This window comes from Pholcus phalangioides, unplaced genomic scaffold (genome assembly GCF_987345545.1).
Source record: "Pholcus phalangioides strain wild (caught in Gottingen) unplaced genomic scaffold, Ppha-v1.0 ptg000015l_1, whole genome shotgun sequence".
NCBI classification, from domain to species: Eukaryota; Metazoa; Arthropoda; class Arachnida; order Araneae; family Pholcidae; genus Pholcus; species Pholcus phalangioides.
Window position 1 is genome coordinate 21,202,205 of NW_028301608.1, and position 18,566 is coordinate 21,220,770.

Below are 18,566 nucleotides of genomic sequence, written 5' to 3' on the forward strand. Positions count from 1 at the left end.
AAAAACAAATGATTTTTACATAGAACTATGGTTACCAGATTTGAAAACTGCAGAAGGGGAATGCCTGCTCACACACTCTTAATAAAGTCACTTTCTCAATTCCCACAACAGTTTGCGGCGCTATACTAAATAATAAAATTTGCCACACAACAATAATTTTCCCTAACTAAAACAGAAATTGAATTTTCTGGATGTTAATGCCGAAACTGATGTTTGGAAAGAAAAGGGATTTGTCTCCTCTGGAAATCGAACGTGGGTCCCCTTGCATACCGGGTAAGTGCACTAACCAATACACCAGAGACACACTTTTCAATTCCTTATAATTCGCATTAGTAGCATGAAGTGCTGAGTGGAGTCATAGCAGCCTCCTTTAACTACAACAATTTTCGACTCCACTCAGTGCTTCACGCTACTAATGCGTGTTATAAGGAATTGAAAAGTGTGTCTCTGGTGTATTGGTTCGCTCACTTGTCCGGTATGCAAGGGGACCCAGGTTCGATTCCCAAAGGAGACAAATCATTTTTCTTTCCAAATATCAGTTTTGGCATTAACATACAGAAAATTCAATTTCTCAGTATATTTCAGGCGGAAAAAATACCATCTCTTCATATAAAACAGAACCGTTTAAAAAAAGCACAAAGAGAAAAGGTTCTGGGAATTTTGATGGCTATTGCTCAACGCATGTGGGAAATAAAACAAACACTCATATCAATGAATAGATATATGTATAAAAGTGGAAAAAATATTTTCTCTGAAAAAAAAAACTGGAGAAGGAAGACAAAAGGGAAAATTTTACGAAATGTAGGAGGATGCTTGAACCAACATAAAGAGGACGTCTAGTAGCCCTACATAGAACCATGTCACAAAATCTAATAAGGACACTACAGGTACAAGTTTGTGCCATGCACAGCTCCTCAGAGCATCAAAATTTGATGATAAAATTTTGGGGTGGCAATATATAGGGTGTCTAAAATTACAATTGTGTGTTCTGAGCTTTCTACAGCGTTAAGAGCTAGGAAACTTTGGGGAGGTCTTCGTGCTGTAATAATAAGTTAAGCATAAAAATTACTCAGAACTTTCAATGGTCTTTGTGTATTGGAGATGATATTCACTATTAGATGGTGTTTTGCAGGGCTGTCATTTCAACTTTGTCCGGGGGGGGGGGGCAAAGCACATGTACTCAATGAATGCATATATATTTGTATATATATATATATATATATACACCTACCCCCCCCCCCAAATGACAGGTCTGGTGTTTTGTATGGAAATTGTCATGCATATTCTCTAATTTTCTTGCAAACATAAACATGTAATGAAACTGCTCAAGCTTTGTAGCAAGGTATCTCTGTACAATCAAGGCGGCAAACCATTTTCATTCTCATTTCTTCATTAACTCAATCAACTGCAAAATGAAACAACATGTTTTTCTGGGAGGAGTTGCAATCCATCTTGTCTCATAAGTCCTGTCTACATGGGAAATAAAAAAAAAAGTTGGTATAATGTCAGCAAGAAGAATTTCCATCAAAAACTCATTCACACAATCTTTCCCATGGAAACTGGGCTATAATATTGATGCATGGATTGAGAAATGGTTTAAAAAATTCCTGGCCTCTTGCAATCTTTTCTACAACATTTGCAACCATTGAAGGGGTGGGAACTCTGCGCCAAAACTAATATCTTGCGCCATCCTGCTCCAATAGCGTATTTTCGTATTTTTCTGCACCAAATAGCGAATTTTGCTTCAGTACCCCCTTGAATTTCGGAAGGGACGAAAAAAGATTTTTGCTCCTGCTTGCTACGAAACAATTCTTTCCGAGAAGAGCGTGTTTTATTCCACTATGCCTAAACTATTGCCTTAAATTATCGGCCCCTCCATCGTGAAACCCCGATGATCGTCGAACTGAAGATGGTTTGCAATGTCTTTCAGCGTCAAAGTGCAAATGCGAGTGTTTCCGTTTAAAAAAAAAAGTCGGCACTGGAAGCAGCAGAAATTACTGTAGTCGATCGTCATTGTGTTAAATCCCGATGTTTCGTGAAACAAAATTTCATTCCGGGAGTAAAAAGCGCATGTCCGCCGAATTACGAATGTTAGTTTAGAAACTTTGCCGAATAATGAGCGTTAAATCGTCAATATCGTCAAATAACGAGTGTCAGATCGCCAATTTCACCAAATAACGAGTGTCGGATAGCCAATCTCGCCAGATAATGAGTGCTGAATCGCCAAACATCGTGTTGATTCTTCTGAAATTCAATTCCATTTTGCAACAAAATCTTTCCAAGTATAAAAAAATTGAAAACTTATAAAAATGTTTTAGCTCATTTGAAGTGCTGCTGTTCAAGGCAGCAAATAGTGCCTCAGTAAGCAAAAATCATCTTAAATAGACGGGTGCAAAAAATTTTATGATAGCCGCTGTTTCAAACAAGGTGTCAAAAGCCTAAAACACCAAAAACAAAAATCAAGCTGATGAAAAAATGTTTGATATCAAAAGACAGTGCAGTTTTATTTTGAAAAGGGTTGAGGGTTAACAAAAATATTCTTGTTAATTTCACTGTTCTAATTTATAAATATCTGCTCCGAATCCCATATTTTGCTGCTCCAAATCCTGAATTTGTTGATCCAAAACTGCTCAGAATCCTGAATTTTGCTGCTCCAAATCCTGAATCTTGCTGCTCCAAAGTGGACTTAGTCACTTCCCACCCCTGCCATTGTAACATGACGGCCGCCGGGTCATGTTTTTCCTTAATTGTAATATCAAGAGAGTACTTGCCTTCAGACCCCAGGGACCGCTTAGCCACCGGAAACCACCAAAGGTCTCGCTAGCATACCGGTATGGGCTAGTTCGTCCACTTAGTCTTTCGGCTGGAGGGTGGGGTCTTCCAGTTGCTTGACGAGGATGAGACTGCAGGTCGGACAGCTAATGTCCCACCTAAATTAATCTCTCGACGATATTATTTTCATTAGTTCTTAATCGGTTGGTGCCTCCCGGGAGAGATGTCACCTGGTCTCATTGGAGGTGTTGTCCTTTTGTATACTTTAAATTTTATGTTAACTTAAGTACACTGGTGAAATAAATTAAGAGAATTTGCATATTTTATCGAATTTCATGAAAAAAAATTAAATTAATGTAAAACCACTGCTTCTAGACAAAAATGCAAATCTTGTACGTCAAATACGTAAGCATACATGTGTGTGTAGGCGGAGCCAGTAGAGAAGCAGGCTTTATAAGCACGCGTAAGTTAAGACGCATTTCATTTGCTTGCACACCTCGGCGAATTTCTTGGTATTATTTTGCAGCAATTGGTTAATTTCAAATTGTAACAGTAAAAATGAGTAACCACCAACGTTTGGATGATGGAATGAGGTGGCGAATTGTGGGGAGGCTAGAAGCAGGTCAATCTCAGGTCCAGATTTGTAGAGAGTTCAGTTTAACGCCCAGCGTCTAAGTAACTTATGGAAACAGTTCCAGGATACCGGATCCATCGAGAGAAAGCCTGGGCAAGATTGTCCAAGAGCCATGACGGCCAGAGAAGATCGCCATTTGTCGATTATAGCGAGGCATAACAGGAGCTCTACAGCTTCTCAGCTCTCTCGTGACTTGTATGCAGCCACAGGAACCCGTGTATCAATGGTGACTGTTTCCAAAAGACTTCACGAGAGAGAGTTGTTTGCAAGAAGACCTGCTGTTTGCGTACCGCTCACTTCTACGGACAGGAAAATCCTTTTATCATGGTGCGTAGAGATTGGAGTATGGATCAATGGATGAACATTCTCTTCACTGATGAGTCCTGGTTCAGCATAAGCACTGATTCTCGCCGTACGTTCATATGGAGAGAACCAGGGACCCGGTACCTACCCTCCAATGTCCGTGAAATCGACCATTATGGCGGAGGAGGTTTAATGGTCTGGGCAGGCATCATGTTAGATGGCTGCACATCTCTCCATGTCTTTGAAAGAGACACTGTGACTGGTGTGAGGTATAAGGATGAGGTCTTAGAGCCCTATGTTCGCCTTTTCAGGGATGCAGTTGGCCCCGAGTTCATTTTAATGGACGATAACGCGAGGCCACATAGAGCTCTTCTGCTCGACGATTTTCTAGAGAGTGAGGATATTCGCCGGATGGATTGGCCTGCTAGATCTCCAGACCTTAACCCTATAGAGCATGTCTGGGACGCTCTGGGGAGGGCAATTGCAACTCACAACCCCCCTCCGGGAACCATCCAGGGAATGAAAACAGCAATGCTGAACAAGTGGGACCAGTTGCCACAGGAAATGATAAACTGCCTTATTTCAAGTATGAAATCACGCTGCGAGACCTGTATATCTGTAAGAGGGGACCATACCCCCTATTAACCCATCTATTAATCTACTTTTTTGTTTATTCTGCAACCGCTGTTTCATACCTTCCGACTCCAATGAGTGTTACGCACGATCATGCGTGTGTATTACAATTATTGAATGGTTATTTGTTTTGTATTGTATCAATGTATGTACATATCAAATTTCATTAAAATCGGTACAGTAGTTCTAGAGATAATCGACCAGGTCTGCAAATTCTCTTAATTTCTTACACCAGTGTATTTCGTTTGCCGGCGGATGGCCGCGGACCTCCGTTGGTAAACTTTCCCGATTGTCGTTGGTCATGTTGGGTGAACCTGGCCAGTTCACCGACATGTTGCCAAACGGTAATTTAATGTTACACTAATATTTCGAAACTATATGTAAATTATGTCAATGTTTTCTTGTTGTGACTTAATAGTCTTATTGTTGTGACGTAATAGTCTTATTGTTTGTTGTGACGTAATAGTCTTATTGTTTGTTGTGACGTAATAGTCTTATTGTTTGTTGTGACGTAATAGTCTTATTGTTTGTTGTGACGTAATAGTCTTATTGTTTGTTGTGACGTAATATTTTTCTTGATGTGACGCAGTATTTCCGGGGTCCAAGTGGACCAAAAATACTTGTTGCCTGATTAGTATATATACAGATTGTGGTTATCGAACATACACATCACATCTCATTGCATTCCTTTTCACCTCACTCGTTTAACAAGTTCAGTGTTCCGATGTTGTAGCACAGTGGTGCTAGTCTTTCATTAGTCAGATTTAATGTAACGTAACTTCATCTAGCCTTAAGCTTCGAAACGTATCCTGTGATGTTTTTCTAAAGTGCAGTTGTGTCTCAGCAGATCCGAACTTACTTTTAATAGTAGCTTTACATGTGAGCGATGGCCTGGTTCTTCTAATGCTAGCCAGGTGATGTCGGAAAATTCTCTACACCTAGAACTCCTGGTCTAGTGGTATCATCAACTATGTGAAATAGACGGGTCAACAACGGCTGTTCTCAACATCTGCCTCACTGTGGCCTGATCCCCGATCTCCTGCAGTTCTAGCCCCTCAGCACCCGCTGGGCCAACGTCCGATGACCGTTTCACCTACAGATTTGCGTCACTTGCTTGGCCAGACTCCTCTTGGCTCCGATGTTGTGCTACTTCTAGACAGTGCATCTTGAAATGGGAAACACGATTCCCAGCCGACTTCATCCATCTCGTGGCCAGTGAGAATCGGCCTCTGACGAGTCTACGTCATAGCGGACGTCCACTTCAAAACCGGACTTAGTGCCTCATCTCTAGTCGCTTGCCAAAGTTACGGACCACCTCCAGATAAGTGAAATACATGAAAAAGTCTCTGTGATATATTTACTTTTTTTTTTATTTATTTAACGTTAAACTAAATTTTTAATGTCATTAGTAAATTCTTGAATTAATATTGTAACAATGTTTAGCTTTTGGTAATTGAATAAATGTCTTGATTTGAATTCTGGTATCGATTTATTTCTTTGTGCTGCCAAAAAACTTGAAGATAGAAATAGAATCTGGGAGTGCACTAAACACGTTGCACCATTTGTTTTTGTATGCCTGAACTACCCTTTTAATTTTCAGTTATAACTATCTTCAAGACCCTTTGAGCTATCCTGCATAGAGTTAAAACGTTATGTAATAGTAGCTGTCAATTTTTTCCAAATGCCAAAACTGACAAACACCAGTAAGCCATTTTAGCACCCGAGTGGTACACTGATAAGATGCTTGCCTACCACCATGAAGGTGTCTGCAGGTTCAATCCTGAGGAAGAACACAAATAACAAGTTCTTTTCCCTAACAAGCCTGAGGTGACCACTGATTGCTGACGCTTTAATTTCCAACCAACTTGTTTGGTAGTAAATTGCTGTATGGCAATATGACCAGAGTTGGTGTGTAGTGAAGTAGTAGTAGTAGTGAGCCATCTTATAGGTTGTAAAATGGGAGCAGACGCATGATTGGTATTAGAACAAAGTCCCCAAGTGCGAGTGGTTTAACGTGAACTTTTACAAAATTTTTATATTTACCGGCAAATGGAGTGATTAGTTGTAAGAGTGCCAAGAGTTTTTGTTTCATCAAAATGTAACAAATTCCAAATTTGAATGGAATTTAAAACAGTTCAAATGCATGATAGCATGAAGGGATGACATGCACTGCACTACAATCCTATTAAAATAAGAGCTGTGTTTATTTAAGTTGTTTTTGACACCCCACTCTATAATATTTGTCATAAACTAGGTTTTTTTTTCAAACCAACCTTTCAGAGAGTGTGAACCACTTTATCTGTTTGGAAACATGATGCTGGCTACTTAAATAGTCTAGAATAGTGTCATCGGTCATTTAAGTGATCTGGAAATGTGCCCCGGCTATGGCCTCCGCAAGGGTGGGGCTGACATGGCTCGGAATGATTCTTGTTTTCCTTTACTTTTTGTTTTCCACACTATAAGTTCATTATACTGGGGCCCCAACAAAGATCCTAGCCTAGGAGCCCTGCTGCAGTATGTGGGGACCCATACAGTGGTCCACTGGAGTGTTCTGGAACTGTGTTGTGGGTTACTCAAGTGATCTCAAAATGTGCCGTAGGTCACTTAACCCTTTGTTGTTCAGTGTTCCACTGCATGGAACACCCAACTTGACTAGCTTCTCAAACCGTTAAATTCAATTATAAATGGATAAAAAGAGGTTTATTGTATACTATGAACTTTCCTTTTCAATCATAGCCAAACAAAGCAATCCATGATCTTCAGCTGTGATGCGTTATTTAAAATCCTCGTCTTTACAAGAAATTTTCTATATTTTTTTGTGATTATACAAAATTGTACCTGCTTACTCCTTTAGGCCTAAGTAGACAGCATACACCATTTTTTGTTAAAATTCCAACTTTAAAGAGTAGTGCGCCGTAAAGGGTCAAGTGTTCTGGAACTGTGCTGCAAACACTGGGAATGTGTTACGGGTCACTTAAGTGATCTGTAAACATGCTGCAGGCCAATTAAATGTGGAATTTCACCATGGGTCTGTAAATGTACTGCTTAGTTCATTTTTACAAAATTAGGTTTGGGATCGATGGCCATAAGTTGAGCATATATGCTTTATTATAGCAACAAAAATAATGCAATTTTAATTGTGTTTTATTGCTTATCACACACACACACTCAGGAAATTCATCTGTCACAATCAGCTGCGTGTAGTATGTTTGCATGAAATGTGAATTCTTATTAATCAATTGTGTAAATATTCTTTGCAGATGGAAATATCTTTCTCGTTGGGCATGCAGCGACCCTCGACACTTGTACTAGGCAGCTTGTTGGGTCACCACCTAGAGATTTCCACCAATTCCAGCATGTGATATACAGAACGCCATATGCCAGTGTGGTTACTCTAACGGAAGAGGCTGACAATAAGTGGAAATTAGGGCCACCACCTTTCCCTTCGGCATCTGTGATGCATTCCAATAACATTAGCTACGATTGTAATGTTTTAAATACCTCTTGATGCACTGATTTAGTTCTTAAAAACAAAGTCAATGGACTAGTCATTTTTTTTCTCTCTTTCTAATAGTTGTTGAAAAGGTAATTTATTGACGTTATTGATATTATTTTCTGGTTCACGAATATTTTTAAAAATAATTTCATTCTAAATTGTTGCTAGTTTCAGGTTTATTGCCCCCTCTCTTTTTTTTTAGACCTTGCATATCTTGCACATAGCAGAGCCTGCCGATATGCGTTTGCTTAATTAGAGCCCCACCAATTTACAAGAATGCTAAGTAAAATTAATGGAATTTTTTTATTGTAGCTTCATGTGTGTGTTTCCTATTGGACAAGTTGTTTTGATCATGATATTGTCTCTGTGTTTTAACCGAAATGATAATTCAAGATCTATATTTAACGAACAGAATTTTTTTTTCTCCTGTAACAAAAGCATTTGTGACTGAAAAATTTTGAATTTTTGCATAATCACTGTGTTTGGTTATATTTGCATATTCATGTTGACGTTACTAGTTGTTGAATTTTGAAATTCTTACAAAACTTTAATATGAGCTTCTTCAGATTGAGTAGTATGAGAATATTATAGCTTTTAATGTATAGGTTGCTTGTCAACTGAGGTGCTGCCGGATTTTTCATCTCTTAATAATCTATTTTATAATTATTCTGCATTGTCTCGTTATTTGTGCTCTTGTTCATGTTTATTATACATGAGCATAACTTCAACAACCGGTGGGATATAACCAGTGAAAAACATTCAGCATGACGGTTATGGGCAGTTTATGATTTATACCAGGGGGTGGCCAACTTCTCCCGATTCAAAGGCCAACATAATGGTCAGCTGTAGCGTTGTGGGCTGCACCAGGGACATCACTCAAGTGTGTAAGCCACACCAGTAAAATGATCCAGAAAACTTAGATTTGTGTCCACCATAAGTAATATGGTGAAAAACTGTTAATTTAGTCATCAAAATTTTACCACTTCTTCATAAACTCATACATATCAATTGTTTTTCTGGTTCCATCTAGTAAATCAGTGCTTCAAAAATTACCGTTTCGTTTGCAAATTAATCCATTTAATTACATCCATAGTTTGAATTTTACAGACAAAACATTTTTTCCACACATTTTATTGCAATTATTTTTTATCTTTCTCCTGATTTGGCAACTGGTAAAGCCGCACGAGTAAAATCGATACTCACGAAATTGATTTGCACACAGATAGAGTATTATTATTATTGAAATGGAAAGCTTGCGCAAAGCTAGTTGTATGGATAGTGTTTGCTATCAATGGTAAACCCTAGAGATACCGAAATAAAATGTTCTAGCTCCGCATGGACCAGGCAGACTACCTGCAGATGTGAAAGAATGCGTACATGCACCATTACCTGGTGCTCTCGTATGTCCATGAGATTACAGGAAACAAGATTTACTATATATGTATTCTTATTACTTGTGGTACCTTCTTGGAACAGAATATTGGTATTTTAGTTTGAAAACGTGTAAGTCTGCTTCAATGTGGAATGCCACCAACGTGCTATGTAAAAATTTAGAGATGAATACTCTTCTCTTCTTTCAACACAAAAAATCCTCGTGTCTGGGTATGGAACTCTCTTGTTCAATGGCATGATATGAACCGAGCCATTCCCATATGACACATTTTTGCTCTTTGAAATTATTGGGATCTAGTTGGTTGTGATTTTGTGAGGCTTCGTTGTGACTTCACATCCACTTCAAAAAAGTTTTGTCGCTGTGAGCAGAACACCAAATGTGCATTCAGCTACAAATACAAAGGCCACAAAAAGATAACTTGTTCAACGAGGTGGTGGAAAGAAATGGGGTAAAAATACTCATTGCAAACTTTAAGGGCAATATGTGCATACAAAAGGCCGTGTGATGAGAACATATCTAATTGCTATGGTCAGTGGAAATAATGAATGTAAATAGTCTGTTAATTAATTCTGCTGTTGAAAATGATGGCTTAAATAATGATAAGAAAATCAATTTAATACACAGTTATTCACCTAGTCACGGGCTGTACAAAATCACGTCACATGAGCTAGCTGTTGGCCACCCCTGGTATATTCTGTTCATTCTTTAGATATCTGCCAACCAATAAGTTGTTAATTACTTTCTTAGATTTTCTTATTTGAAGATTTCAGTAAATGTTTTTAGTGAAAATATTTTTGATTTGCATGTTATTCGACAAAATAAGTTTTTTTTTTTCTGAATTACCATATTTACTTGCATATAGGATGATATTTTCATTGCTTTAAAAACCTAGTTCCATCCTATATAAATGCAAATGGAGGATTTTTTTGTTTTTTTTTTAAATTTTCCTTTTTTTAAAACATCGTGTGGGAAAACTACACGGACTGGCTTACAGCTTAAGATCATTAAGTGACCTCAACAGGCTAATGCTTTACAGCTTGCTAGGTGAGTGTCAATCGCATGGAAAAGTACACCTCTAAAGTTATATCAAATTCATTTAAGAAATACTGAGTTTTCAAATGCACTCGATGGATTTGGGGACGATACTTCGTGGAGTAAAAGTGAAAAAGAGGAGAGTTTTGGCAAAGCTTGCGTAAATGAAAGATTATAGCTTTCAGGGAAATGTGTGGTGGTTTGCTTTAATACATGTATTTTATGCTATTATCTATGAGTAAACAAAATAAGGAGTTGCACTAATAAATCTAGTTTTCTTTATTTTGATCTTTAAAATTATACTTTGTTCCATATGCAAGATCGTCCTTTATGCAAGTAAGTATGATAATTTAATGTAATCTTTTGAAATGTAAGCGAATAAAATTGGCAGCCATCATTTCTGATTTTTCAACATTTTTTTATGTTTATTGCTTCTCTAAGGCCCTTTGTGACCTTGAAAAATTCCTAATAGTTGACAGATTTCCGTAGAATTTTAAAGTATATGAGTTACATTTGTTTCAGAGAATATGTTAGACACTTTTCCAGAAAATTTGCTAACATTTTTCGAGATTTAAGTTTCTTCATGGCTATGTTTCGATGCCTAATTTAGTATTTTGTTCCTGAGATTCACACTTTTCCCAAAGTAAGAAAACTTTGAATGATATTTAAGTATGTTTGGGCACAACAGTCTCGGGAAAAAGGAAGAGGCTCTTGTATAGAAGACAAATGGCAGCACCAGTATATCAAGAAAAAAGACTCACATTCTTCGGGAGAGAGCCTCTGTCATGTCTGGTGTGACAGTATAATACGAAACAAGCATAACTCTGACAACATACATATGTTGGGGCCAGGCATATACACAAACAACATGTTTATGTGTGTACCAATTCGTTAAAATTCTCTAGAAGAATATTTATAGAATGCATGTTACATAGTATCCTTGGAGAAAGCAATTTCTGTTGCAAATTTTGAGAAAAATTTAGTCCCCCTCTTCATTTAAAATAATTTTTTTCTGGTATGAAGATCAAAAATTGCAAATTGCACCTGTTGAAAGCATATGAACCATTAGTGCATTTATTCAGCCACGCATTGGATGAATTTTCTAAATTGTGATGATTAATCTGCATGTTTCTGATTTATACTCAAACTTGATCTTCACTTAAGTGAGCATTGCAAAATGCGCATATTTGACATAGAAAATATTGTCAGTAAAGCCTTTATATGTCAATATATTAAATTTTATGAAGAAAGGAACATAACTAATAGAATTATTTTATGTAAAATTGAAACAAATGCTTTTGTATATATTTGATGAAATTTTTAATGCTTATAAAATATGTGGAAGTAAAAATCATTCTTCCATACACTTAAATGATAATTCAGAATTTATTTTCATAATTTTTTTTATGCATATACCTGGAACACAATGGTTCTCAATCTTTTAAAAGTCATTGAATCCCTGTTCAACCTTCCATACCAAAAAAATTAATCTGACAGGTTTAGAACTAATGATTTTTTAAATTAAACTTTATTGCATTGTGTATGGCAAAGTGTTAATTGAACTCTGATGAAAAAAATTTTGACGTTTCAAAATTTGATTTTGCTCTGAATATTGACATGATATGTAGCCAAAATTTTTATTTTAGATTTGAAATTTTGAGGATTTCTAATTATTTACCAAACTTTTTTTTTTGTGTGTGTGTGTGTGTTATTGATATTTTCTGCATATTTTATGTGCTGTTATTTTATGTATTTCTGTATCAATGAATGTTGATGCTGTCAAACCCTGTTTATAGCAGAAATCTTTTTTTTAGTGATTGATCGAGGTTGTGTTGGGTTTTCGAAGTTGTAGTCTGTCATGATAAACTTCAGTGAACCAAATATTTGGTTTGATATATCCAGAGCTTTGCTATATTTTATCCACAAAGACAGCATCCTATAGGATGGGGCCAAAAGTTTGACCATTATAAGCTAGGTTTGTTACAGTGATCGGAAAGTCACACAATCGTTAGAATAATTTTATTTTTGAAGTACTTCAAAGAAATAAACATCTGTACCTTTTCCAACAAAGCAACATTTATTGATATGAAAACAACATTTGCATCAAAATATCACAACCTATGATAAAAACGTGAACCTCTTTTGCAAATAGAAGTGAGAATTCTTTTTACCATGTTTGTGGCCACTTTTCTCAGAGTTTTGAGCACTTACTTTTTCACTCTAATTCAATGTTCTTTTTGAATTTAAACACCAGAATTTTCGGTGCACAAAATTCCATTGCTGCTTTGACTGTATTAACATAACCTGTTAGATGGAAGCAGCTTCATCTGTAAAGAACACCAATTCAAGTTTCTCAATTCCATTTCTTCAATGAACGATCTCAGCTATAGACAACAAATTAAATGTTAAAGTTAATCATGAGCTTTCAATTCCTGAACAAGATAAGCATTAAACTTCACTTTCTTGAGGGTTCTGTGAGCAGTCTCATATGGTAAATCCATTTGTTAAGCCTGCTCTCTTAAACTCTCTGAAGGTGAGGTCGAAGTTCTGTTCTTCGCTTCATGTACTACTTGCTGCCCAGTAGAGACAGACACCTCTAGTCTCCATAATTTCCAGTTTTTTGAAAACAGGATTCTAATCATAACGTGTAGTGCAGAAACATTAAAAAATTCCTTATTGAATGTCTCAATAACAACTTTTCAAATGAATGAGTTGAAAAATATTGCTCGATAATAAAAAGTTTGCTCCTGGGAAAAAACAGACTTCACCATAAAACTAACTAAAAACTACTAAGAGTATCAAGTGTGCGTGGAAAATTTAAAAAAAAAAAACACTTTTTATTTAGAAGAGTATGGTGCTACCATTTATAAAAAATTGCATTTACAATGAGTGAAATTTATAAAATTCAATATTTCATAGTGAGTTGCGTGACTTTTGAATCACTCTGTACTATAGAGTTTGACTATTTTTATTGTGTTCTCATTAAATTTTTCCCTCCTGTTTACTGAAAATTACAAAATACTATTTATAATGTCTGAAAAAAATCAAAACTTTCATATAGAAAATTGTTATGGAAATATATCAATATTTCGTGTTATAGACATTTTTAGTATCTACATTAGTTTTGTGAAAGATTCAGCGATTTCATCACTTGGCTTGTTTGATGATGTAATTATAAGTAGTTGACCCATATTTATCTTTTTTAAATAATGTTATTTTGCTTGTGGCACACAAATGTCAAACAGTTAAATCTGTTAACAGAGTGAGAAATTTAGATGCCTATTTTCCCTTCCTAGATGCCTAGAGGGATTTTTTTCTTGTTAAAAACCAAATTATTAACGTGACACTAAAATGTTTGACAGTTTTTCTTCATTGTCATGCAAATGATTATGAGAGGAGGTATAGGCATGAACCAACATAAATCCACCAAAAAAGATGATACAATTTTTGTGTTTTTTTTTTACCATGCAAGGGAGGAAAAATGCTAGGCGGGTTCGATTTCTATAGATTTGATCCACTTCTTACTTTGCAACCATTTCCATGTAAATGGGGCTTTTGCTGCCTGTGAATTTGGTTCTGTTCCCATAACCTTGAAAAACAAAAAGTCCTAGCACATCGTGCAAATAGTGGTTGCAAACAGTATTATAAAATATCTGCAGGGAAAGATTTTATTTATACAGATACAACGCCACAACAGGCAAAATGCCCAACGAGGTGGCTGAGAAAAAGATGCCCGTAAAAATATGGATGTCATATATTTCCAAAAAAAATATAGCAACCCAATTAAGAATGCGATTAACAAAAATTATAAACAATATGTACACGATAAAATATTATACAATACCCGTAAAGAATACTTATGGTTGTCTTAATCTAAGTATGGATAGCTTCTAGATTTACCCCAACATGTTTATCGTATTTCTTTTTAATGGTGTTACAATTTACTGTTCTATAACTGATAAAAATTAAATTTATCACCAGAATATTAAATTGAGGTTGCTTTTGGTTTGGGAGAACAATTGTATGGAATTATTATTAACCCCTCTGCGCAGATCTCAGTACGTGGTACATCACAGGCAGTGACATTTTTACCACCCTGATAATTTTTTTAAACAATCACAATAAAATTTTTATTGCATTGAGTAGACATTTTATTATAACAATTTTTTTTTACAATTTTAGAATTAAAATTGAAAAAGATATGAATTATTTCCAGCAGAGCTGCCCAAAGTTTGATTTTTTATTTATTTAAATACTGTGAATAGGGCCTTGGCATTTAAATTTCTGAACTGGCTTGAAGAGTTAAGCAATAATAAGCCTTGATCAGTCAAAAGCTTTAAATAGCATCAATGTTTTGTGAAAAAGTGAGAAATATATGAGTTACACGTAATATTAATGAATGTTATATTTTTAAGATTAATGAGATCTCATATTTTTAAACAGCAAGTGCAGAAATAGTCAATAAGTTTGATAAAAGGGGCTACATGTCAATCAATCCACAGCTTATTGAACAGTGTTATCTCAGATGCATCAACCAAGAGTATTCACCGTTGGATTGTAAGATAATCATTGATAGCTAATTTCAGTGATATCACAGTATTTGAAGAGAAAGTTGGTCTTTGCTGAATATAACTGGATGTCATGTAACTATCGTATTTATTCATTAAAAAGTGAATGTAATATACTGGGGAGGAAGTCAAACACATTACAGTAGTAAAAACTACTTTTCCTTGCACAAAATTATGATTACAAATTTCAGTGGACGTAACTTGCTCGTCTCAAAATTTATCAGATAAAATTGTATAACCTTGTTCATTTGTGTAACAGTTCAACTGTTTGTTTATACTGTTTATGTAACTGTTATTTGTTGAAAAATACTTGTAAATGCCAGGAAATATTTTTACTTGTCTTATTTTTGAAAATTGAGGATAATTTTCAAAATCTGATGTGATGAAAATGTTTTTTTTTGTCAAAACTAAGTCTGGTTGTTTGAGTTTGAAAGTTTTAAGTGTTTTTTATTATGTTGTAGATAAATTGTATTTTTTCATCTTGGCATTGAATAATACCATTGTAACAGCTTTTCCGCATTTAATTATTTGACTTTAACTGCGTTTTTTCATATTTGTTTTTTGTTCACATAAAATGTCTGCTATGAATACAGCAATATATATTTTTTGTTTGTGATAAATGATTATCCTAGCCTTTGTTACAGCGTCAAGCCAAAACAATGAAACCTGTATAATTTTAATGATACCTGCCTAGATGATTTTTAATTAATTTACGTGTGACACCCTCCATACATAAATTTAATTCTCTTCTGTGGACAAGACAAGAAAGCCTATATTAAACTCTGGCATCAATATGGCATGAATCTTCACTGATGTTTTAAAGCATCATCTGTTTTCGCAACACCTTTGGCACACAGACTGTTTAACACAAATATTCTACCAGTGTTGCTGTTTTGAAGATTCTGTCATGGAGAGGCGTGGTACCATAATTTTCTCTCTTAGTCAGAATGTCATAAAGCTTTTTTTTATTCAATTGATGCTCTCACAACACAGGATGTAAGAGTATCACTTCCCCACCCTCCCCAGGTTATCTCCTCCAATCTTCTTGAGCTTTATAGGTGCCATATGTTTGCTGTAGGATTTTCACATTTGTTCACTGTTGGTTTTAGTATATTGGTTTGGCTGTGTATGTTAAGCAGTATTATTCCCTATATTTCTTTTTTGGGTCCTTTTAAATGCAAATGATTTGAGAAATGGTTGCTGAATGTGATAAAAGATTGGTGCCAATCTTAACAAAAAGATCTAAAAAGTGTTTGGAAGATAAGAAATTTATGAGAGGTTTCAAAATCTCATTTTTTTTATTTATTTTATATTTTATCTGAAGCTGTAGTTTTTTCCCCATTGTATATGCAGTTATTAAAATCCATATTTTTTAATAACACTTTCTCTATTTGTCTGTGTGTTGTTTTTTTTGTCAGGTTTAAAGGAATTAACACGCGAAACATCTTTCTTATAGGCTTTAAGAAAATGGCCTAAAATTTAAACTTATGTTGTAAATTTGTATAATGGAAAAATTGAACAAAGTACATAATAACTCATACATAATGGTGCATAGTAACACAGGTACCAAGGATGTTTAACTTTTTGGGTCGTGTAGGTCACATTGGAAGAAAAACTATTTTAGGCTCTGTGTGTGTACTCAAAATGACAATAGCTGTCATTTCGATGCATTGCTGCCTCATTAGCTGATGAAAGGACTTTAAAGCCAAATTAATCATTTCGAAAAAATTAGCCAAGCTCTTTCTCCCTCTCCCTGATGGCAAAAGACACTTGAAATCTTCCTAAAATGATGTTTTTGTTGTAAATCTCTAGTTGGCCCACATTTAAGAGCATTGAAAGTGTTTCAAACATTTGGGTCCTCGAACTTCATGAAAGGCATTTCGATTTCTAAATCAATTCAGGAGTGAGCAGTTCCTTTTCCAACGCTACTGGGCAAAGATCATATAAAGAATATAATCTTGAAGGGTAATTCCACTCCTGTCCAAAGTTTTGAGGTGTATTTTTTTTATCAATGAGAAAGAACTACTAAAAAAAATACCTGAAATTTGAAGGAGTATTTTCACTCAAAAAATTTGGAGTAAAACTGAATTTTGATGCGTATTAGCGAACACTCCTCATTGGATTTAGCAAATTGGGATAAGAATCTTTTTTTTTCTGGGGGAGGGAGACTGACTGAAGTGTAAGTTTGGAAACCTTTGAACAATATTTCCGTCGTTTACGTATTTTCGAAGATCGATCATTCAGAAAAATGTTTCTCTGTATGCGTCACGGCAAAATGGAGATACTGATTTGTGTGCTTATTTATGCTTTGAAGTGGTTCTTTTATAAGAAAAAATCTCGAACTATTCTGGAGAGCCACAGATGAACCATGAATTTTGTACGGAAGCCGCGAGTGATAAAATATTTGAGAACCACTGATTTTTTAGAACATTATAAATCTTGTTCCGGAAAATTTCACGCACACAGAAACTCCCTTTCTATGGAAGGAATGTTCAAGATTTTACGACTAAACATTCTCAACAGGGCCAGATTTCAACATGAAATCGGGTAGATGGGCAATGGGACATTTTCGCAGAGCTCAAAGATTTTGCGCCGCACAATTTATATCCATTGACAAACGAAATATCTTTGACCTTACTCGCAGGAAGGGTCCCGCAATGTCTGCTTTGATGAGCAGAGTCATGGCCCCCACAAGGGTGGGGGCTGACAGTGCTACAATCCGAGACGATTCTATTTTTTTTACGCTATAAATTCACTAACAATTCCGCGAAAGATCCTTACCTAAGGTCACTGCTGCAGGTTGTGGGGATATGGCCGCGATTATGGGAAGGCAAGGGGTCTGATTTCCCCAGATGCTGGATTAGGGGAGCAGAGCAGAGGTTGTTTTTTCAGTTCAAAATTATTGGGAGGGGGGCAGATATGCATTTATGGTTTTGCCGCATATGGGCTACATGCATTTTGCCACCCTTCTCCTATTTTAATCTAATTTCTTTGACTATTTCTTTGAATTTGCCACCTTGTGCTTTAACCCGCTGGCCTGCCCCTCTCCTGCTAGTACACGTGTCGCTAACTCACTCTTGTAGACACACATGCTTACGCACGCTCTAGGTTACTCTTTTAGTTGCTCACTGACATGCTTCCTTGCTTTACGGGCAGTGCCATCTTAAGGCATGGGCCCACTCGGGCACGGCCAGGGGGCTTCAAGTGAAGAGGGGCCTCACAAAAATGAGATCTGGAGGAAATTTTCGAGAATTTGTTTGGGTAGGGCCTCAGAAAAATCAATTGGCACGAGGGCCCATGGTACTCTTAAGACAGCCCTGTTTACGGGTCATTCTTTTGATCGTTTACACTATAGGCGAAGATAGACTTGAAAGTCTGGGGGGGGGGTGCACACGATGATGTCAATTCATATATACACGTCGTATACATTAGATCAGCCCTCCCCCCCGTCTCCGCCCATGGGTGACACATACTAGAGCAAATGATCAAAAGAGTGTCCCATAATTTTTTTTTTTTCATTCTTTCGGTCATTCACGTGCTTGCACACCCACTCACGGACCAAATCCCTAGGGCAGAGACGGATTCATTGAGGGAAAACAAATTTCGCCGCCCTTCTCCCAATTATACCAAGGCCGGTATTGCACTATAAAAGTTTTCTAAAAGTCATTTTATGAAACTTCAATAATTAAATAATTCAACCAATAAGATTATCGGTTGCATTTGCTCGAATGTAAC

At 36.2% G+C, this 18,566-nt stretch overlaps 1 protein-coding gene across 2 annotated transcripts in view; it reads left to right on the forward strand.

The window, feature by feature from the left end:
* Epp (Ecdysteroid phosphate phosphatase) overlaps positions 1-16,212 on the forward strand; it is a 28,344-nt gene extending 12,132 nt beyond the window's left edge. For both annotated transcript variants that reach the window (XM_089243143.1, XM_089243144.1), the window contains exon 6: positions 7,603-16,212. In XM_089243143.1, coding sequence (XP_089099269.1) covers positions 7,603-7,850 — 248 coding nt within the window. In that variant the 3' untranslated portion in view covers positions 7,851-16,212. The remainder of the gene's footprint in view (positions 1-7,602) is intronic.
* The last annotated feature ends 2,354 nt before the right edge of the window (positions 16,213-18,566 follow it).